Source organism: Elaeis guineensis, chromosome 9 (genome assembly GCF_000442705.2).
Source record: "Elaeis guineensis isolate ETL-2024a chromosome 9, EG11, whole genome shotgun sequence".
NCBI classification, from domain to species: Eukaryota; Viridiplantae; Streptophyta; class Magnoliopsida; order Arecales; family Arecaceae; genus Elaeis; species Elaeis guineensis.
This window is the reverse complement of record NC_026001.2, coordinates 1556471-1580006: the sequence shown is the minus strand read 5'-3', so window position 1 is coordinate 1580006 and position 23536 is coordinate 1556471. Positions and strand designations below refer to the sequence as shown.

Genomic DNA, 23536 nt, shown 5'->3' with positions numbered 1-23536 from the left:
CAGGTGCGCGACCTCGGTGATCGGGCGACGGGGGATTGACTGCAATAGGTATGATGAGTGAAAGGGTATCGACCTGATGTTGAGCCTAGTCAAATGTGGATCAAGGTTTCACTTGTTCTTGCTCAAACTTGACTCAATTTAAATTATTGCCGGTCCTAACATACAAATTGGTCAGTTCATATCCTTATTCATGATACACATGAGAAGCAAACCATATGACAATTAGAGTTGCAATGTGTAATATCTATGAAGGGGTCTAACTTTCGTTTGCATGCATATTTTACAATTCTTATATAGTAATGTAGTTTGATTCTTGATCTAGATCCTTGTCAGTCCAAATTTCTCGGTTTGTAGTTTATTCGGAGTCCAATCATTTGAGTCCCTTAAACGTATGGTTGAAGCGTGTCAACCAGGTCGACCTGCGCCGCAATCCATAGTCCAAAACCAAAAGCGGCGGCCGAAACAAAAACAAACAGCAGCGGCCAACAAATCTCCGAGGGTAAGCGGGGGACCCGAACATGTTTCTCCCCTAAAAATGAAACAGGCCTATCGCGGGTAGTGCAACTGGGCCCCAGCACATCCAAAGCACCAGTCCGCTTCTTTCCTCCCCTATCCGAAAACGTGTTTTTTATTTTTCAGGCGACCCGGACCCCAATTCACCACATGCGCTTGTTCGCCTTCACCTGCTAGTTCATACCCGGCCCTCGCGCGGGCGGCCCGCCGTGGACTGCGATGTGCGACGTCGACAACGAAAAGTCTATAAATATATAGCCTCTCTCCTCGAGTCCTCCTAAAAGGTTAACCATCGGGCTCCGGTCTTCAGTTCAAACACCACATCTCATTCCGCTCTCTCTTCTCTCAGTCCACTACTTCACGGAGATAGCAGTACCATGGACTGCGAGGAATCCTCTTCGTCCAGCTCTTTTTCATCCAATGAAGTCCCAGCCACCAGCTCCCCGTCCTTCTCCTCCACCTCCCCGCAACTGCCCGCAAAGTCGCCGAAGCGCCGAGCAGGGAGGAAGAAGTTCCGGGAGACGCGTCACCCGGTGTACCACGGTGTCCGGGAGCGCAAAGGCGGCAAGTGGGTGTGCGAGGTGCGGGAGCCCCACAAGAAGAGCCGCATCTGGCTCGGAACCTACGCCAAGCCGGAGATGGCTGCCAGGGCCCACGACGTCGCCGCAATAGCGCTTCGCGGCAAGGCGGCGCTCCTCAACTTCCCCGACTCGGCGTGGAGTTTGCCACGAGCGGCGTCGTCTTCCGCCGAGGACATTCGGCGTGCTGCGTCGAAGGCAGCTGAGATGTTTCGGCCTGCCGTGTCATCGCCGGCGCCGGAGGTGCGGCCAGCGGCGGTGTTCGTGGACGAGGAGGCGCTGTTCAACATGCCCGGATTGCTGGATGACATGGCGAGGGGGCTGATGCTGACGCCGCCAGCTATGCAGGAAGCGTTCGACTGGGATAGCGTGGAATGCCATATGGACCTGTCGCTATGGACCGACTGAAATGTTCATATCTGCTGCCGACCAGGTGGCGCTGGTAGAAGCGTAGAGTTAGAATTGACTTGATAGAGGGATTTTTGCCCTTTTCTTTGCTAGTACAGGGAACTTTAGTCGCTGTATTTATTCTACCTTCTCTTTTCCTTTTTTTTTTTTTTTCCATACATCAAATGTGCAAAAAAACATATTCTAGGAGATGCAAAATATTATTTTATTCACATTAGTTCTTCTTGAATCTAATTCCTGACTCCTTGAGCTTTCTTGCAGTGCAAGAGATCCCGCACAACTTAGTGCATTTTTCTTTTTTTTTTTTTTTTTTTTTTTTTTTTTTTTTTGTATAGATCAAATATACTGGCCTAAGGTCCGGAACAAGAACCAAAGAATAATAATAAAGAAGAAAAATACTGGAGAGAAAAAATATAAAAAAAATTGTTGCTCAAGTGCCTCATTTGGTTCTCTATTTTTTTTTTAAAGCAAGACATCGCACAAAAACACATCACGTGGACAAAATAAAAATAATATTTTATTTTAAACCAAAGATCCATCATGGAAGGGTAGTCCGACAACTCTTCCCTCTACGGTATGACTTGACTTAGCTGAATATACACTAACACTATAAAAAAATAATTAGCTCATAAATACTTTGGAGTTTGTGATGCAGGCTCCAATACTCTCCCTCCTCGTAAACTTCACACTAACAACTCCAAGCTTACCGTGCAAGGCTTCAAACCCCTCGATTGCCGAATTTTTGGTGAAAAATATCTGTCACCTGATTCTTTGTAGAAGTAAATCAACTCCTTTACGTACAATTTTTCTCTAACAAAGTGATAAATCATGATGTATTTCGTTCTCATATGAAATATCAGTTTTCTTACTCATCATGTAGCACATTAACAATATTTGTTTTTGCAGTTGGTTTGCTGGTCTCGTAAAGATCGACTTCAATATTCTGCAAAATCCTTCCGCTCTAAGCCTAGTTTTGTAATGTTCGCTAGAACTATCACACTTTTCGTCTCATACACTCACTTGCAAGAAATAGATGAGTACCACTGGGCAAAAAAACTAAATCCTATTTTTCATTCTTTTAATTGAAAACTAAAATCTCTTTTTTTATGACATCATTTCAAAGATCAATGTCCTTACCTCATCATATAAAGTGAAATCCTGCTGATCAATAATAGTATAAGTAATAGAAGAACAATTCCAATATGCATGTCAATTAATTGGATACTTCTTTCTCTTGGTTCCTATAAGGGTGATGGATCCTCAAGATCATTGTCATCTTCAAGTAATTTCATATCATCTTCTTCTTTAACAATATCTTTCTTTTCTTAGAATTTGGGAAACATACATCATTTTTCTATGGATTTTTATGGCTACTAAAAGTAGGCAAAGATGAAGATGATTCCAGCTATTAAGCTGGAGAAGGAGAAAAAGGCTGAATATATACCTTACCTTTCTAGGGATATATCCTCTTTAGATATACAGTCCCCACTAGCAACTGATATAAGATTGCCAATTGGAAAATATAACCCATCAAAGGACCATCAAGAAGAACTCTTGCAAAAAACATGTCCAAAAATATAAATCTTCTTTGTCCGGAATTAATATACCTCCAACCTTTCCCATCCCATTATAGCCAAACAATATCCATTTGACAGACTTCTTGACTAGCTTATTACAGAAATCATCATAAGCATGCACAAAGCAAACCCATCCATGCATACGAAGATGAGAAATATCTTGGGATCCATACTCTTCAAATGTGTCTCATTAATAACATATACTAGTGTTTGCAAAAACTGTCTAAAATTCATATTTCATATTCTTTGCATGAATTACATTAGAGACAGCCTTAAATAAATATTAAGAATAGTTGGACAAGTAAGGTATCTACATATATATACCACAACTAGTCAAATAGTCAAAGAGTTCTTTTAAAAAATATTCACCACCATCGGTTATTAAACAATCAATTCTTAATCTCAAGAGATTTTCAATGAGATTTTTAAATTGATAAAACTTTTCAAACACTTGTGACATTTCTCTAACAAAATAAACCTTATATATCTAAAGAACTCGTTGATAAAGGTACTTGTATACCTCATACCAGTGATAGACAATATCAATCCTTCCCATTAGATATGAATGTACCACTTGTAGTGGTCGAGAGGGTCCTATTTTGTTCTCTTTAAATGATATATAGCTTGTGCTTCATTCTATAATGACATTCAATACAAATAGTGTTAGTACTCGCCTTCATTTTAGGAAGCCCATTAAATCATTCTTTACGATGCATATCGATCTTGAAGTCTATCATAATTTATATAAGCCAATATGGTATGATATAAATTAGCTATATCATACTTGAGTGTCCGAGCCATGTAAGAATTGCCAATAGATAAAATATAAAACTTATTCACTTTTCTGCTTTGAGTAACGAATTTTTTAGAAGCTTTAATATTTGAATAAATCTTTCTAACATTAGTTTTAAATAAAACAGAAAACACTATATCAATAATTTGTAAAATAGAAATCAAAATTTCTTCATATATATTATGCACATAGTAAATATTATTCACAAAAATACAAAACCAAAAGATATAAGAAACTGATCACCAATATTTTTGATAGGACAAGACGAAGCATAAGTAATAGCAACAATATTAGAATCAATATAATCACATAAATAATAAAATAACACTCAAAATTAATTAAACTAAATAAGAGCAAAATCAATATTTGTTATATGAGAAGAAATAGCAGTACATGTATGCTGATGATAATCATGACAACTTGCATCGACAGCTATATTGAGAATTAAGTATATAAGTATTAAGTGCTTGTTGATCAATGAATATATAAGTCTATCATAATTTATATGAGCCAATCTAGTATGGTATAAATTAGTCATATCATGCTTAAGAGCCCAATCCATATAAGAAATGCCAATGGATAAAACATAAAACTTATTCACTTTCCCGCTATGATCAGTTATAAACTAACTAGAAGCCTTAGCATACGCATAGATGATCTCTATAACATTAGGTTTCAATAAAATAGAGAATATTTTGTTTATGATCTGTTAAATGGAATTCAAATTTTTTTCATACTAACTACATAGTAAATATTATTCACAAAAAAAAAAAAACTAAAAGATGATATAAGAAATAGATCACCAATATTTTTGACAGGATAAGATGAATCATTAGTACTAGCAATAATATTAGAATTAATATAATCACATAAATAATCAAATATTTCTTTATGATCAGTAAGATGATCAAAACATTCAAAATTAATAAACTAATCATGAGCAAAATCAATCTTTGTTATATGAGAAGAGATAGAAGCACATGTATGCTGATAATCACGTCAACAGTAGTGAGACTATAACTATTAATTCTTTCTCTCTTCTATAATCTAAAGTAAATGAGGTATTATTAAACTACTCGAACTTCTCATCTTGCAATTTGAAATTTTTGGACAGAACTTTCTACATCTATAATAATTTTTCTCAAAGTAATAATTTTTCTTTAAATTAAAATTTTTGTCCTAATTTTCAAATTCTTTAATTGACATTTTTTTAAAATTTATTAATTTATTATTATATTTTTTATTTTTAACTTTATTTTTATACCACTTCTTTTTAAGGAGATATAGTACTCACATATATAAATATTAAGTACTTCTTGATTAATAAATATATTTTTCATGATTGCTAATATAGGTTGCTTATATCATCTAATGATAGCAAGCATATAAGCACTATATATTAAAACTACGAATCAATAGCCTACATTATTCACTTTCAACATAGCAAGAGTTTTCATTAAGCATGACAAGCCCATCAAATAATTTTCTTTCACGAAGAAGGTAGTGGGAGATTGCAAAAGTAACTTATTTGAGAGCACTCGCTTCATTGTCCACAAACTAAAGCTGAGTCTTATTAAACTTTGAGTGTATAGCTGAACAAATATTCTATGCTTTGTTTGTCTCCTCTGAGTCATAAATATATTGATATGTATTGCTTTTCTTGCTTTTTAATCTTTTAATTTTTCTCCTCACTTTTGCAAAGTTTTCAGTGACATCACCATATATACATTCTAGTTGATTTCTTATAAATCTTAGAGGAAGGATCAAATAAGACTTGATGTTAGACTTTCAATAGGCATAATTGGTAAAGGTGGGGAACCTCGGGGGGTGGGGCACTGCAAGACCGCAAGAATTGTGTAGTATATGCGATATGGTAGTCAAGTCGGATGCTTCACACTTTTGAATTGGGATCAAGTTTCACATGAGTTAAGTGCAATAATATTTTTATTGAATTGTTTTTCTTCCAAATGCATTCAATTGTGTAAAATAATGCACTCCATTTTGTATAACGTCACACCAAGCTTGTCGGAATGTTGGGTGTACCAACCTGATTTGATCCATATCGTCTTGATCAGTTGCAACCTAAAGCAAGATAATGATGTTTTGTTGGCTTGTCTATAACATGATTTTTAGCAATTTTAATCTTGATCATGGCATTGCTAAAACCATGGGTCTATGTTAGGATCCAGCACCTTGAAAGGTATCCTTAATTGGTCAAATTTAGTATTGCTGATCAGACTTTAGCATTTAGCTCCAAAAATTAGTGTAGCGTATCCGAGTCCAATACATATTGAAAACTTACATAATTATGAAATACTTTAGCAGTCAATTTTAAAGATCGGAAGAGAGTTGAACTCTTTCAATAGTTTGATTCTAGATTATGATATTAAATATGAGAAGCCATTGTTCATCAAGATTATTGAGATTGGTTAAAGATATAAGCATTCAAACAATTTTACAAATATTATTTTTCTTATATTTTTTTATTTATTAGGTATTATGAATAAGAAAAATGTATATCGAAAGATTTTAATAAACAAATCTTTTAATATTTTAAATAAATAATTTTAAAGATATAAATATATGATTTAGTTAAAATTGTATGGAATCTAACATTCTCTCGTATTTCACTTTTTTTTCTTGCCGAGTCACACTTAATATACGTCCAAATCTGATTTCCATATCTTTGTCTATACAACACTAGCCGAATTTGGTCCAAACTTTTCTTTTTTTAGTGTAAGGGGGAAGCACCACCACCCTAAGAAACTTAACATTGTGATGATTCATCAAGACGGAAGAAAATAAATATTTTCCAGATAGTGATTTCAAATACATGGAACGTTGATGTTTTTTTTTACCTCTGTTCCGTAAGTGGAAGGTTTTTTCTTCAAAAAAAAAAAAAAAAAACCTTTTTTCTTCCAACATTACATGGACATTTACATAACCTCCCAAGTCAGACCAACGTTACCAGGCCTAGCTAAAAGAGAAGAACCCACAACCGGCACAAAAGCAATGCACCTTTGATGGCCCATTAACAAGGATCACTGGATAACGGGCTCCCGTGATCGTCACTCGAAATCCCAAGCTTTACGGTCATCTGGGTGATGGTGAATTTTGGGCCAGAGTTGTGACAAAGGAATTCTTCATCTTGGAGAGGTGTGAGCCTCTCAGATCTGATCGGCTAGTTAAGGATGCAGCCTTTGGGAGTAAGCGTGGGCCTAGTAAAAGCAAAGGAATATATATATATATATAAACAAAAAATAGAGATACTAGCTATATAAAACACCAGACTCCATTACAAGTGACGAGAAGGAACAGAAATAGAGCAGGCTCTATTGATTACTTTTGTCGCGCCCTTTGGAGGGAGAATGTCACTTGTCACAAATTTCAGCAGAAAGAAATTGACAAGCATGAAGAATCGCTATTTCGTTTGCAGGGGTGTACTTAAATTTCTTCAAAATGGCAAAAAATGACTTAACGTGATGGCGTAGGTAGATGGAACCACATACAAGTTCTGCAACTAGAATCACATCGGACTCTCCAAAATGATTTCTTGAGAGGAAATTCTAATATATATTAACCAAAAATTTTTGTATATCGCATGCGGTGCAGCAAAAATACACTATCCTATCTTATTGGGCTGCGTACTCACCGTTTTTCAATACATATTGAACACCTGCAGTTCTATTTTTTCGTTTGAAATTTTGAATGACGAAAATATTTTTCTTCCGAAAAAATTATGACATTCTGTAGTATATTATGTCATCTTATGGTCAAATTATGATTTCATGCACGACAGCAAGTCATAACTTGGCCATAGGATGTCATAAAAAAGAGAGGGGCATTTTCATCATTTATAATTTTATAAATTTTTAATGACGAAAATATTCTTTTTTCTTTATGATTTTGGAAAAAAATTATGACTTTCTGCCCAACGGAAAGTAATCATAATTTGACTGCACAATATGCCCACAGAATGCCATATTTTTTTTAAAAATGAGAGGTATTTTCATCATTTAAAATTTCAAACGAAAAAAAAAGAACTACAAGCATTAAATGCAAGTTGAAAAGCTACATGGTCTAATAAGATGGGATGATGCATTTTTGCTGCACCACATGTGGTGCACAAAGAATTACTCCTTTGAAAAGCATAAAAAAATAATTAGGCCATAAGGCCCACAATGAAGAAACCAAGAATAGCGGCCCACCTAACAGCAAAATAGAACCAAGAAGTCGTTCGTGGCATTTTTTTTTGGGAAGTCCACTACTTCTAGATCTTGGAATCTCATCTCATCAACGGTTGTATCTTTAGCAAAAACAGTATTCACCTTCCTTTGCACACATCACCATCAGATCACGCGCCACACAGATATCAAAGCACTCAGAAATTTATCATTCATCCATCTGCACAGATCTCAAAGTGATCCATGGATGATCCAATGGTGGATTCATGCAAAAGATACAACCCTGATCCTCTTCGAGGTTGCAGGTATTACAGCTCTAATAGTAGGATTTGAGTGATGATTATATGTTGTTTCCCTGGAAGATTGGAAGGTGGTGGATATGAAATTTGACTCAATCGGTAACAGCAAAAACGTTACTAGAATGCCATAGGACCACGCTGATATTCCAGTGTCATGGACTTGCTAAGTTCTTTAAATCTCAATGGTAGAGGCTAGTCATTGTATCGAAAATCATCATTCTAAATTCTTTATCTGACTTCAAATCCTACATAGTTAATATTTTAGATTTAATCCCTTCTATACAGTAGGTTTTTCCTTTTTTTTTTTTTTTTGGTTGTTGCGGGGGTGTGGTGGCGGGGCGGTGTAGTTGTTCTGATCTTACTAGAATTTAATCCACTCATTTTTCCTAACCATTTTAGTCCAGTCATATCATTAACTTATTATTTTTTTTGAGATATCACTAACTTATTGTTAATAATGATAATCCAACAATTGCAAAAGCAATAAAATTATGGTATTCACTATATATTTAGGAACTGACACTAGGCTCTTGTATGAATTAATTAGAAAGATTTGACAATCTTTCCACGTTGGCACCCTCTTAGAAATTTATCCACCCCTTTAGCTACTTGTTTAGCATTACAAACAATAACAACAACAGTAGAGAAAGCAATAAAATTGTGGCATTGATTATCAAGGGATTACTCTCTCTCTCTCACGCACACAAACCCGTGAAAAATAAGAACTGAAATCTTATCCACATGTTCCGTTGTTAGCTTAACGCTAGTGATGATTTTAACAACAAAGACAGAGGGTAATGACATGACAGTATTATTCGATCATATCTAAACCATGATCGAAACAATTATTTATGTGTAAATTTACGGCCAGGCCACGCCAGCTGTGGGAGTAAAAGCCACATGGTTGCTATCCGATTATTTTCTGAACAGACCAAGATCTGAAACACGAGCGGCAATGAAGAGTGTATAATTTGGCTGGCCGATCACCTCAACACTCAGAGATCTATCTATTTTCAGGATGCATTTGGTTTGTAATTAAAATTAGATGTGGAATTAAAATTAGAATAGATAGAAATGATGATCGGAATGGCTATATCCCTCGATGCTTTTGATTTGTAGTTCAAATTGGAATCAAATTGGTATCAAAATAGGATTTGAATACTAGGAGAAATTAGAGATTAGCTTTTAAAAGATTGGGGCATATTCTAATTTTTCCTTAAAATTGGAATGAGAACAAAATTTTTCACAAGCAAATAGTTGAAATGGAAATCATTCGTTCCTATTCTTATTTTAGAGTCTAACTATTCCTAATCAAATATGTGGGCAAGGCATTAGACTATTTATGCAGCCAGTTTACAAACTTTATTTATTTATTTCAAATTACCAATATTTCTTGACTGTAGGCTCCAAGCCAACGCTTAGGAATTTTTTTTTAGGTATTTTATTTCTTCTCCAACCAGTGCGTCTCTCAATTGGTTTTGAAGCCACACACTCTGGAGTAGGCAAAATTTTACACACACACACACACACACACACATATATATATATATATATAGACACACACACATAAATATATATATATATATATAAAGAGAATGCTTTTCAAAAAGCCTACTAATCCCTTCAGCTTTTGTGTTTTCATTAAAATATAATCTTAATGAGCCGGATTATTAATTCATTGAAGGGCTCGATCAAGTTATTGAGTTGGATCCCTGTGGGCTGGTTTGGATCATTCAGTTATACGTTAGTGGTTCAGTACGTGATCTAATCTGGAGTCCTATTTAATTGTTCTAGATTTGAAGATCCTTGAGTTTGGATTATAATGTTCCAAAAGTTAAAACAATGGGATCGGTGATGTAATATTGTGAGATCATGCGCAATAAAATCCTTGCATTCAAAATTTTCAAATCTCAAAAACATATGCCCACAAACCTTTAATTTGGCTGGCTATTTATATAGAATCCAAAGATTCCTACCATAACGAAAATATTGTATGGCAATCATAACCCCTGATGAATACCAGGCTGATGAATATCGATTTTTCTCTCTTGCTGAGATCTTTCCTGCAAGTCCAATAATGCTCAAACCCACTATTTGCATCCAAAAAAAATCCATTATCAATTTATTTTAATTATGTTTTTTTATCAAAAAAAATTATTTTAATTATGCTTTGTAATTTCAGAATGAGTTACAAGAGCCCCAAAACAAAAGAAAAAAAATTTAGGACATTTCTTACTCATCTTCATGACGACATGCACAATTTGGTCATATTTGTACTACTCCATCTAGATAAACATGAGGCTCTTTACCTTTTTATCGCAATACTTCAAACCCTCATTTTAATGAGGGTTTAGAATATATTCTATAAAGATGAACGAGCTTGGCTTGCTGGCACCCTCTTAAGAAGGGGAATCTTATCCACCTATTTTGCAACTTGTTCAATGATCTGACAAGAATGCTAAGGAAAGCAGAAAATTTGTGGTAACGTGAATCTCTTTTAGAAAGATAAGATCATTTGAGGGCAGAGAGAAAAGTTGCATGGTGGCATCGATAATTATTTAGGAATCTCATCCACCAGTTTCGTTGGTATCAACTATTTAGGAATCTTATCCACCACTTTCGTCGTGGCCAGTAGCATAGGACTCTATTCAGAAAAAAAAAAAAAGAGAATCAGCATTCCCTTATTTTTGATGAAGAGGGAGGGTGGCCCATCTGGATTTATTTATATATTAATTATATTCATTTGATTCATATCTTCGCACATTATACGTGGCGCTTATCATTTTGATGTTTAGCTCATATCTTTCATTTTTATGCATAATAATTTTCTTATGGCAATTTATGTATTAGTTGGTAAAAAAAAACGACATCCGTTTGACGAACCCATCAGCTTTTTATACATATATTTTAAATTTCTGTTTAATAATCGATTCCACTTGAAACCACTTATTCTTTTCGTCACAGTCTAGCACTTGAAACCTTGTCCTGAGCCTTGGGATTGATCCGGATTTAGGTCTTTCCGACCGACCACACGTCTTTTATTCCCGGTCTTCCTTTCCTCGACACTTTCCACCGGCCTGCGAGAGCATATCAGGCTGATAAACTGTAGGGAGATCCAAGCAAGATCTAAAAGTTCGAACAAAACAAATCTTTGAAAGAAAAGGAACATAAGATGACGGACATGAACGTGGGGTAATATTCGATAATGAGAAGGAGCTCTAACAAGCGTGCATAAATTTAGAGCCAAAACCCGGGTGCAACCTCACTGGCATTCCTCCACTCGGAGATACACAACTTCCTGCAACCTCGATCAGAAAAGAAAAGATGGTTAGCCCATCCGCGCGTCGTCTCTTTCACGATAAGATCGAGCTGCAAATTAATTAATATTCCTAACTTGTGCATTTGTTCTTTGTCGACAGACGGATACGTACTGGATGGACAACATCGGCGCCATATATGACCGTGGGGGTGGCAGCTGCAACACCGGTGCGAGCTTTTCGCACGGCTCCAGAGGTGGGTACAACACCGGCGCCGCCTACGGGAACGGTGCATCAGGCGGCCACAACAAGGGCGCGACCTATGATGGCTATGATGTCTGGGGCAGCAACAACCTTGGCGCATTCTACGATCCCAGCGCGGGAGGCGGCGACGGCAACATCGGCGCGGTCTACCGTGGTGGCGCAACTGGAGGCGGCAACGTCGGTGCCTGCTACGGAGGCGATCCTCGCCGTCTTGGGGTTGGCTATGGTGGTAGACCGAACCACCAACGTTAACGGCGGGCGTGAGCTAGTCTGGAACGAAGTTGTCGTCGGATCCAATTAGCTATTTAATTCGACTGCCGCGCCTCCCGCTACCATCATATATATAATACCTTGAGCCATCATGTATTGCACGAGATACCACAGTATGGATCTATGTTTACCTTGTATACCTGGTATTGGCGAATAAATAAGGCTCTTCGATTCCTGAAGTTTGTTGTCTCTGCTCGCTCGTCCTGAATGTATACAAGTTCGCGACGCTAGTGCTATTTGTTTACGGGGAAGCTACGGATCGCGGTTGCATCCTTCGCGCGAAAGAAGGACTCACGTTCCTTCGTGCGAAGTCACCGTCGGATCACCCGTCGCACACCTGTCAATACGCTCCGACTGCCGTCTCCATCAGCCTCACAGCTCGTAAAGTGAGCGGAAACAGCTACGATGTCAATCGAAGGTGAACCCTTCTTCCGCGCCAAGGATACAGCTACGATGCAACTCATTGTGATTGGACCGGAAAATTAATCCCCCGGTAAAGATAAAGAGAAAAAGATTGCAACTCATTATGATTCGGTTCGTATAAAGAATAACATGTCCTCCCCACCCACCACACCCCCCAACCAAAAAAAAAAAAAAAAAAGGAAGAAGGAAAATATCCTGGCTGAGTTTTAACTAACCTCATAATGAATCTGACAATCTAAACTCAAACGCGAACTAATTCCAGAACTTCTTAATCTGAGAAGGCCAGTTCAAGTTCGTTCGAGCAAAGTTAATTAATTAGACAGGATTAGATGCTTAATTGCAAACATATGAGCCAAAATTTTGTTTGCTCAGATTAGGACGGAGCTCCACGAGAGTAGCGGTTAGTCTCGATGGGGTTGGGTGTGGTGCTATCTTACGGGCTTCTTGTTTCACTGCCAAAAACGCTAGTGATTTCTTCCCTATTTTCCTCTCAAGCATAGTCCACCAGAAGAGAGAGGGAGAGGAGATCAGATCGTCATTGGAGTCGAGGTAAGAACCGTTGCTCTTTCTTCTTCTCCCTTTGTTGGTCCTAAGCCCTACCACTACCAACTGGATTGAAATGATTCATCACCGAATTTCGTTAAAGAATCGGCTGCTCTGTTCCATGTTCCTCTTTCTTGCTTTTTTGTTTGATTTTTCTTCCACACGATCTACTATGATTTGGGGCCAAGGCTCCTACCGGAGCTCTAATCGAGCTCTCAGCCACTCCCATAACCAAAGTTAGAGTCTTCGTCGGTTGATAAGCTGGGCAGTACCATCCTTCTGCTTGTTTTGAGCCGATCTAGCGATAGTTCCCTTGATCCTTTCTTTATTGCTGACCACCATGGCCAATATTACTATCAAGGCCTCCATCACAGGCCGAGTCAGGGTGGATTCTTTTTCACCGTCATCTGCATTTCAAGTTTCTTCCACCTAGATGAAACACGGGCCATCTTCCTCTTTTAGTTTTATTCCCTCTTCCCCCTATTCTCTCCTTTCTTCTTTTCTCTCTCTACTCTCACTCTACATGGTTTACTAAATCCGGTGGAGGCTCCAAGTCTCTTACTTTGTAAACCTCAATAGAGGATCCTAGATCGATATTGCAGGCGACTATCCATCTAGTTATCCTCCATCCCAATCGTTGGACATATATGGCTCATCGATAATCTCTGGCTTGTTATCTTGTCCCCCTCAAGAAATCTCTACTTGACTGTTAAAAAATGGAAACCATGCTTGTGGTAATGCAACATGTGCCGCCGCAACGATCACTATAAAAATTTAGATTTTTAATGATAAGAATATTGACCATGTTTATTTTTATTATTAAATTTTTAATAATCATAAATATTTTATTATGGATGGCCATGGTTAAAAATTCTAATAAATAAAATATAAAATCATTAGGAAAAAATATTATATTTAATAATAAAATATAAATAATTATGAAAGATAAATGTTGTTGACGATTATGTTTATGATAAAAGATTAAGAAAAGATCGTTCAAGAGTTGAAAAATAATGATTTGAAAATAAATTAATGATTAAAAATAAGTTTCAATGAGGATTTAATTTTATTGCTAAATTTTTTTTTAAAAAATTTTTTTGGTCACAATAAAATGATATGATTAGTGATGAAATGAAAATAGTCATTAAAGATAAGTATTCATAATGATTTTTTTTATGACAAAAGATTTTAAAATTTTTATAGATAATTCATTAAAATAAAATATTTGTATTATGAATTATGACTGTGCCATCTCTATTTGTCTTCATTTTGACTGGATTGAAATGGAGATCTTATAAATTATAGAGGGATCGAATCTAAAATTTATTGGATATTTGTCTACTACATACTTTGCCACGATGACAACATTAATCTCTAATATGAAATCATGATTTATTATACTTATTTAAAATTTTTTATATTATAAAATATTTTAATTTTAAATATATTATGACATATTTTATTTAATTATCTTTTTTTTCTAAAATCTTTGAAAAGTAAATAATTTATGACTCCTTTTATTTATGATATGATTAATAAATAATGGTATTTAATATAAAATATTTTTTAATATTTTATATTATATATTTTATGTAAGTTAGATTGGTGATCCAAATTCTCAGTTAAATCGGTTTCTATATAAATTTTCAAAAATTATATTTTAGACTATTATCGGATTTTCGTATGTTGCTTTCAATATGGATACACTACCAAAAAAAAAGGGCCATTTGTGAGGGATTTTTCAAGAGAAAAAAAATCCGTCAGAAATTTGTATTTCCAATAGATTTCCAAAAAAAATAAGGTTGTCCAAAAAATCCTTCTCAAAAAAATTTTTTTAGAGGGATATTTCCAAGGGAATTTATTTTTCGAGGGATTTTTCGATAGAATTTTTTTTCTTGAAAACTTCCAATGGATTTTTCGAGGAAATTTCTCCAAAGGAAACTTTTCGAGAAATTTTTTGAGGAAAATTTTTTGAGAGAAGCTTTTCGAGGGATTTTTCAAGGGAAGCTTTTTGAGGGATCTTCCGAGAGAATCTTTCTAAGAGATTTTCCAAGAGAAATCCGCTAACGGCTTTTTCAAGGGATGTTCCTAGGGAAACCTTTTGAAAGATTTTATGAGGATAGTGTTATCGAGGAATTTTTGGTTGAACTTTTTTCTCGCAAATCAATTTTTCGAGAAAATTTTTGAGAGATTATTTCTCAAAAAAATTTTCACCCAAAGAAAAAAAAATCTCTTTTCGAGGAATTTTTCGAGGGATATTTTTCTTAGAATTAAGTTTCTAAGGAAATTTTCATGGAATAATTGCCCAAAAAATTTTGTGGAGGAATTTTTCCTTGGCAAATAATTTTTGAGGGATTGTTCGAATTTTTAAGTGACTTTTCTATATTTTCAAAGAAATTATCCCTCACTAAATAATTTTTCAAGGGGATAATTCCTCGCAAAATAACTTTTCGAGGAAAAATAATCCCTCACAAAATATATTTCTGAAAAAAATATTTCATTGCAATATGTAAATCTGATCATTAAAAAGAATCTAAAATATCTTTTTTTATATATACACCTGATCATATATAAATAATCCATATAGCAACAAATTCATATTCATGAATATAGCATATTAATCCTAATAAAAAATTATAATCATCACAAACATCATCCTTCTCATATATCCAAGTTCATAAATAAAAGTTTCACAAATATCATCATCCTCATCGTATCCAAGTTCATAACAAAAAAAAAAGTATCCACAAGTATCATCATCCTCATTATACTCAAGTCTATAACAGAAAAAAAAAGTATGATATGCATCATCATCCCAATCATAGCAAAAAAAAAAATCATAAATGATCATCTTCCTCCTTCTAATCATCATCATAATCATCATCATTTGAAGGGGTAGCAGCTGGAGGCGGCGCTGGAACTATAGATGAAGGTTGCGCTAAGATAGATGGATTGACTTGCATCTTCTCCATCATAAGATGCATGAACTTCTCCGTATGGAAAACACGAGCAGATAAGTTACTGTTTTGGATGGCTAATTCATTGTTATGAGCTGCTAATTGACTGTTTTAAGTAGCTAACTCCTCATTTCGAGCAGATACAGTCTCAAACATATCATAAATCTTCTCTCACTCCTGAATCCACTCAAGGACTTATGAGGATATGCAGTCAGAAGATGAGGAGTCTGTTATCAAGCTAGCCTGTGATCTGAGTCCATAAATTTGCCTCTTGTTCACTCCAACTATCTTTTTTCATACATGCATCATGGATGGATGAGGCTGCTGCTGTGATGATTCTGCACCATCCTCCCAAGTCGAGCTCTAACTTGATTGCACTTCTTGCCACTTTTGTATAAAATTAGTCTGCGAAAGATATTAGATACAATGAGTTATAAAATGTACAAATAGTATAAATATATAAATTCAAGTAGAGTTTTTTGAATACTTACATATGCTATCTCTGCCCTCTTATTCACCCATTGATTACCATCCTTTTTTTCTTGATGGATGTGTCTGAAGAACTCATCCAATGTAGGTATCTGATTCAACTTCTGCATCTGAATTTTAGAACACAAACAATATTAGCAACTTTAAAAAAAAATTATATAATTAACAGTATGAAGCGGATAAAGAATGTATATGCATTAATAATAAATAAAAAAAATACATCACAAAGAATAAACTAATACCAATCTTATCACATGGTCATTAATGCTAATGGAACCATTAGTGTGAAGTGAAAAGCCCAATCCACTGCAATCGAATGCGTGATTCTTCTTGTTCTTTTGACTTCTGACCTTGAACTCATCACTATCCCAATATTTCAACAGCTCCTGCCATACACCCTTCCCAATCTAATCTAGCTTGCAATCACAATTTTCACAGGCCTCGTTAAAAATATCGATAAGACGATTTGAACCACGACGCTCTCAATTCCTTCGGATATGCTGCTTATCCTCTGGATGCCATTGAAATTTTTTTTACAAAAAAAAAAATCTATATCAATAAAATATATAGATATTTTAAATCAAATAAAAATAAATAAAGGCACCTAATAAACTTAAAAATATTCTTGCCTCAATCTCATGAAATCACATATCTCGTGTCCTCTTTGGAATCTTTTTCTATGAAGAGTAAGGATCGTTATACTTGCTCTTAAGGATTTCAATCAAAGCACGGGTCACCATATGGTCATCATTGAAACTGTACAGATTAACAACAATCAAACAATCATATATATTCATTTCAACTGAATAAAATAGTGTAATGAACTAAATGTTATATAGTTTTATCCATAACCACTTGGAATTAACGTTGTGTTGGATGTATGCCCTATAAGTCAATCTTGACTGACACATATTATATTATTAGGACATAATTTTGTACTTAATGTATCAAAATCAATTTAACAGTTGATCAAATCAAATCAAATATTGATTAGGATTAGGTCAATAGAGCTTAAAATCATATAATTATTGTTGATTAAATCAATTAATATCCATATGTAGAATCGATTAATCTAAGGATCTAATTCGACTTTATGACTCGAATCTGATTCACCTAAGCTAACCTATTTGGATCAATTAATCAATTGATGCCTAAGACAAGTAATTAAAAGATGGTTATTTAATTAATTTCATTCGTTGATCTGATCAATTTATTGGTGTCTAAGAAAAATAACGGAGGATCCCACCAATCTCCACTTATCTGACCAATTTGGAAGATAAGAATCTCAAATATGGTTGCTTGGCGATTTGGTTTAGCCCATGTCAATTAGATCAATTATGTGATGACTGATTAGATAAGATCTAAACTCAAAATCTTTCCATTAATATTAAGTCTAATGGTCTTCCATCATTGTAGATGTGCGGGCGTACTACCGACGTTGATTATTCTCGACTGGTCATAGTAGTTCAGTTGCATCGGGAACACGCAACCACTCTGTTAGCAAAGAGTTACTCCAGGGTAAAGATGGAGTTGGATCCAATAATTGTTAGGTGAAGGATCCAATGATGGCTTTACACCTGCTTGTGAATGGTGTGTCTGATTTAACTAAGGAGTGTGGGCAATAACTGTTAGATGAGCCAACATAAATTAGAGACCAAGTCACTGTAATATACTTAGAAAAGTATTTGGACAAATAGTTATCTATGCATCGATGTTCATATTATCAATAACTATTAGGTGAGGTGCACGATATTGATGGGATGGTAGTACCCATTAGAAATTCAGTTGTCGCATTAGGATTTTCATTTCTCTACCCGAAGAGTGTGTGAGATTTGATAAAATAGTGATAGTCTTTTTGCATCTAAAAGTCTCTAGAGCAAATTATAAAATAAGTATAAATATCTAACTAGAATCTTTACTCTTTATTGTTTATTGTGTCAGCTTCCAACCTTCTAGCTCAAATTCTAGATATCAACCGTTTAATCAAAATCAATTACTTAGACTGGCTCACAAATCTAAAAATTATTTTTAATTTTAAAAAATTTAAGTAATATTCTCTATCAAGTTATTCTAATGTTAACAGCCTGTTCAACCCAAAATCAACGAGCTATACTTGATAAGTGGATAGACAGTGACAATAAAGATAGGTGCTATATGTTGAAGTCCATGTTAGATAAACTCTAACATATGCATGAGCATATGTATATTGCTAATGACATATTGATTCATCTACAAGTATTATGAGGTGATCAGAGTCACACAGTGCATAAGATGCGTGATGGATAGTCAGTTTATGATCATTATTTGATAATGATCAATGATATTATGGAGCTTAAAAAGGCTCGACATGTTCATGCATAAGGAATTGCTTGTGGATTTGATCCTGCAATCTTTTTTTTAATTTATATGGATAGTTTATGATAAACTACCATATGAATAACCTTTTTGGTATCTTATCTGAATTGGTCAAACTGTTGTTAACAAAAGAACCTTGAAAAGTTCAGAGGTATATACCTGGAGAGCCTAAAGAAATAAGGACACATCTTGAGTAGGCTTGTCGAAGTTGCTCAAAACTATCCTTATGATTTTCTTTTCTCTCTAGTTGAGTTTAGACTCTAGTATTTTTTATGTACTTTAGTATAGAGTCTATGGAAAGGTAGAGGGCTAAGAAAGTAATCCTTATAATTGACAATAAGGTAAGAGTTGCTGCTGTAGCCATGGATATCTATCCTTTGTGATTATCGTTTGGATTTAGTTCTTAGAGACAATCTCTATTATTTACCTGGTGATGCATCTGTGAACTTAATTGAGCAAGTAGTGAATATCATTGGATCTGAGAGATCCAGAGTTGAGATAAACCTTAAGTATATGTGAACCTTAGGCTAAATCATATAGGAGAAGAAATGATTAATAAACTAGAAAAATGTGAGCTTTTGAGCTCATTGACTGTTGAGTCATATCTAGTTTGTGCATCATCTCTTTGAGAAAAAATGATCCAGCTACTCTTGTGGGATGAGGAAAAGGATCACTGAGATACTTATCTTAGTATCCATTTGATGTGTGTAGCCTATTTGATTACTAACAAAGAAAGTTGTCTCTACTTCATTATCTTTATCGATGATCAGTCATGGCGTGGGTAAGTATATGAGATACAAATATTAAATTTTTGAAAAGTTTGAAGAATTCAAATGTAAAGTAGAGAAGAAAATCAAAAAATTCTTAAAGATACTTCGATCAGATTGAGGTTGCAATATCAAAGAAAATTTTTTTTCGATTATCTCATAAAATGGTATAGTTTCATATTGGATCTCTCTTAGTACATCTCAGCTCAACGAGATAATTAAAAAGAGTCATGAGACTATATGAGATATGATCCGATCCATGATGGACTTCATTGATTTATTTTTGTTTCTTTAGGGACATACTTTATTTCTATGAAATTGGATTCTCTCTAAATATGTTCCTACCATACTGTAGAGATATGGCATAGTGAGAACTGAATCTTGGTTATTTCAAGATTCAAGGATGTCCAACATATGTCAAGGGTAGTAGGTGGATATGTTAAAGGATATGTCTATAAAGCTCCTTTCAAAGAATATCCTCAGAGAGTTTGGGATACTACTTTTCTTCTGAAAGGATCATAATGTGATTATGACCAATCATGCTATCTTCTTGAAAAATTATTTAACCAAGATGAAGCATTGGAAGAAAAGTTAAGCTCGAAGAGAGTGTCTCTGAAGAGCAGCGAGCCAAAGGACCCAAAGAATCTATTCATGATGAGCCAGTATACGAATATTTCTCCTCCACCTCGTACATACAGTAGGATCTTCCATCCTCTCGAAAGGTACTTGAGTATACTTAATAGAGGATGTAGAGAAAAATTATTTCTCATGGAAGACAGGGAACATAGAGATGATCTCAAAACCTACAACGATGCGATGTGAAATATCGACTCCAAAAAAAGGATGTAAAATAGCTTTTCCGACTAGATATTTTTTGAAGATTTCTCTATAGAGTAGCTTATAGATTTTACTTCTTGTAATAAGAGATCATAAAATCTGCAATAATCTTAGAGTTGGAACATTCATCTCGATGATATGATCAAATTGTTTGATCAGAAATGAGAAATTATGAATCTCCAAAAGGGTCAATAAGAATGTCCAATACTGACATCGATTAAAATATAGTTGTATATAGAATTCTTCATGAAAGATATAAAGCAAGCATCCTATATTCTGAGAATATAAAGATCTATAGAGATAGATGCAATTGGATGCTTGTATTTTCACAGATAAAGTACAGAAAGTAGATGCTGAAAGAATTCAGCATAAAAATCTCAGAGAGGAGTCTGCTACCCTCTTGGACATAGATATATACCATGTAATGTACTTGAACTGATATAGTCAATACCGTGAGTGTCACAAGTGAATATCAATTATATCCAGCTAGGAACGTTGGATTGCTGTGAAAATATCCTTAAGTACTTGAGAAGAACTAAGGATTTGTTCTTAATTTTGATGAAGAGTCAAAGCTAGAAGTGAGAGGATACATCAATTCAGATTTTATGTCTGATGTTGATGGTAGAATGTCTACATCATGGGGTGTGTTCCTGTGTAATCATGTCGATATCTTAGAAGGATTTCAAGCAATCGATTAATGGAAGCTGAGTACACTGTAGATGTGTAGGATGCATTCTGGTTCTAATATTAGTTGCAGAATTAGATGTCATACCATCAGATGCCATGACATTATACGGTAAATATAATGGCACCATAGCCCTTGCTAAGGAGCCTAGGTCTCACCAGATATTCAAGCACATAGAGCAAAAGAATATGTGACTACCTCAAGTAGAAATATATAGAGGTATAGAAAGCAAACTCTATATGAGATGTGGTTAACTCATTGGTAAGTCACTTAGCTAGTCAAAGACTAAAGCCTGTCTTGTAAAGATAGAGCTTAGTATATGACAGATTGGCTTTAGTACAAGTGAAAGATTATTGGATATATGCTCTAGAAGCTAATCTTGACTGACATATATTATATTACTAGGACATGGTTTGTACTTAATGGGCATTTATATTATCATTTATATTTTATGTATTCATGAATCATCCAAGAGATTAACAAGATGATGATACATATTCTCAAAGAGTTGAGAATTTGAAATATGTATCATTAATAGTTAATTTCTAAATTATCCCTGATCATAGGATTATCATAGAGATGGTGATTGATCCAGATAGACCAATACACGGATCGCTTCTTTCGGACAGATGAGTCTCGAGTCTGCGGTGTAGTGACACGAGCGAAAGTGCAGGTGATTGTTAGAGAATAACTAGCATCGAACGTGATCAACACGAGAAGTCACATGGATATCTGCTCACTCGTTAGTGACTTTTTCGATACTGCAGTAGTATGACTAGTCCTTTAACATGCGGTGCTATAGCTGTTTGCAGTGAGGCTGCTGGAGGTTGACTATACATAAATATTGACTCAATGAGTCTTTGTAGTAGATGTTGGTGATAGTTGATCTACTGTAAGAGTAGAGCATGCACCTAGATAGAATCTATCGATCTTGACAGAAGAGAGTAGTCTTATGAGATTTAAGAAGCTGAGTCCTTAAGTCTATGGCCATAGCAGTGTGATTAATGAAAAAGAGTTTTCATGAGAATCATACATGGACTCGAGCTAATTGAATCTATCATATGATCGATGATAAAATTTGATGATTCATCTATGATCTACCATCTAATCGGGACTCACGATAGAGAGACTGTATCATACGTTAACTGCACCTAGAGGTTCATCATCTTTTATTCTGTAAGATTGCCACTATATACTTTTAGGTGTCACTGGTGGATTGTGAGATCCACGAGCATCATCTCGATGATCGATGATCTTTGATGGGCAGAGTTGGAATGGTTTTAATCCATTAAAAGGAGTTTTGATGATATTATGATAGGGATCATAACATATCTCACTATCAGACAGAATAAAATCTATGGGATCACACACAAAGAGACTTTTGACTGATCAGATGGTTGAATTATGATGATGAATCATGATAAAATTTAATTATCAATTTGATTGATGATTAATCTAATACAAAAATTACAGTTAAGTAACTCACTAAAGAGTTAGTGAGTTATAGGAGGATTAATTAGCAATTGGATTGCTAATTGATTCGATTTGATTGAGCAATGGAGCTTGCATTTAGTCTAATTAAATTAGATTTAATTTGACTTGACATGGATTTGATTTGATCAAGCCTAATTGGGTTATGAGATAACCAAATTGCATGGGAGAATAATTCTTTGTCTGATTAGGATTTAGGTTTGACTTAATTCTTAATTAGATTAGGATCTAATTAAAGAGAGTTTGGGTTTCTATTTGGACTAGGAGTTTTTCTCTTCATGAGTGCACTAAATCCTACTTACATTAGGATTAAATCGAGTTTGACTCAAGCACCAAGAGAGAGTCCAAAAAGAACTAGGAATCCTCGTTTAATTAGGTAACTTCTAATTCCTAATTGGATTAGATTTTAATCTAAATAGTTTAGGCTCCTAATCAGATTAGGATTTCAATCTATTTGGATTTAATCAATTTCTAATATGATTAGTATTAGTTAGAGTTTTATTGGGTTTAAATCAGCCATCTAAAAAAAGTCCTAAAGTGTTAGAACTCTCCCTCTCCATGCGCCATAAGGAGTCCCATACCCAACCAGATTTTTGGACGTCAAATACACCCCACGCCCTCTTCTCCTTTTGCATGTAAGAATAAATGAAAATCCTCTTTTCTCCGTGTGATTTTTGGCTGTAAATAGGAAGGCATGTGGGTGGCACAATTCAAGAGTCTAAAGGAGTTTGGACTCTCACCTAAACCTTATCTCTTCTCCTATTTAAACATGAGATCATAAGGGGCGTGTAAGAACCTGATGGAGATTAGTTTTTGATGCCAAAGGGAAGAGAGGCATGCGTGAAA

At 35.0% G+C, this 23536-nt stretch overlaps 1 protein-coding gene and 1 long non-coding RNA gene across 2 annotated transcripts; both read left to right on the top strand.

Annotated features, from left to right (window-relative positions):
- The first annotated feature begins 771 nt into the window (after window positions 1–771).
- Window positions 772–1711, top strand: LOC105058987 (dehydration-responsive element-binding protein 1F). The gene has a single exon (XM_010942098.3). The coding sequence runs from the start codon at window positions 891–893 to the stop codon at window positions 1497–1499; it is 609 nt and encodes a 202-aa protein (XP_010940400.1). The 5' UTR covers window positions 772–890; the 3' UTR covers window positions 1500–1711.
- A 9698-nt stretch (window positions 1712–11409) lies between these two features.
- Window positions 11410–12322, top strand: LOC140851761 (uncharacterized). The gene is made up of 2 exons (XR_012134511.1): window positions 11410–11679; window positions 11772–12322. It is a non-coding gene; the product is annotated as an uncharacterized lncRNA (long non-coding RNA).
- Window positions 12323–23536: the final 11214 nt, after the last annotated feature.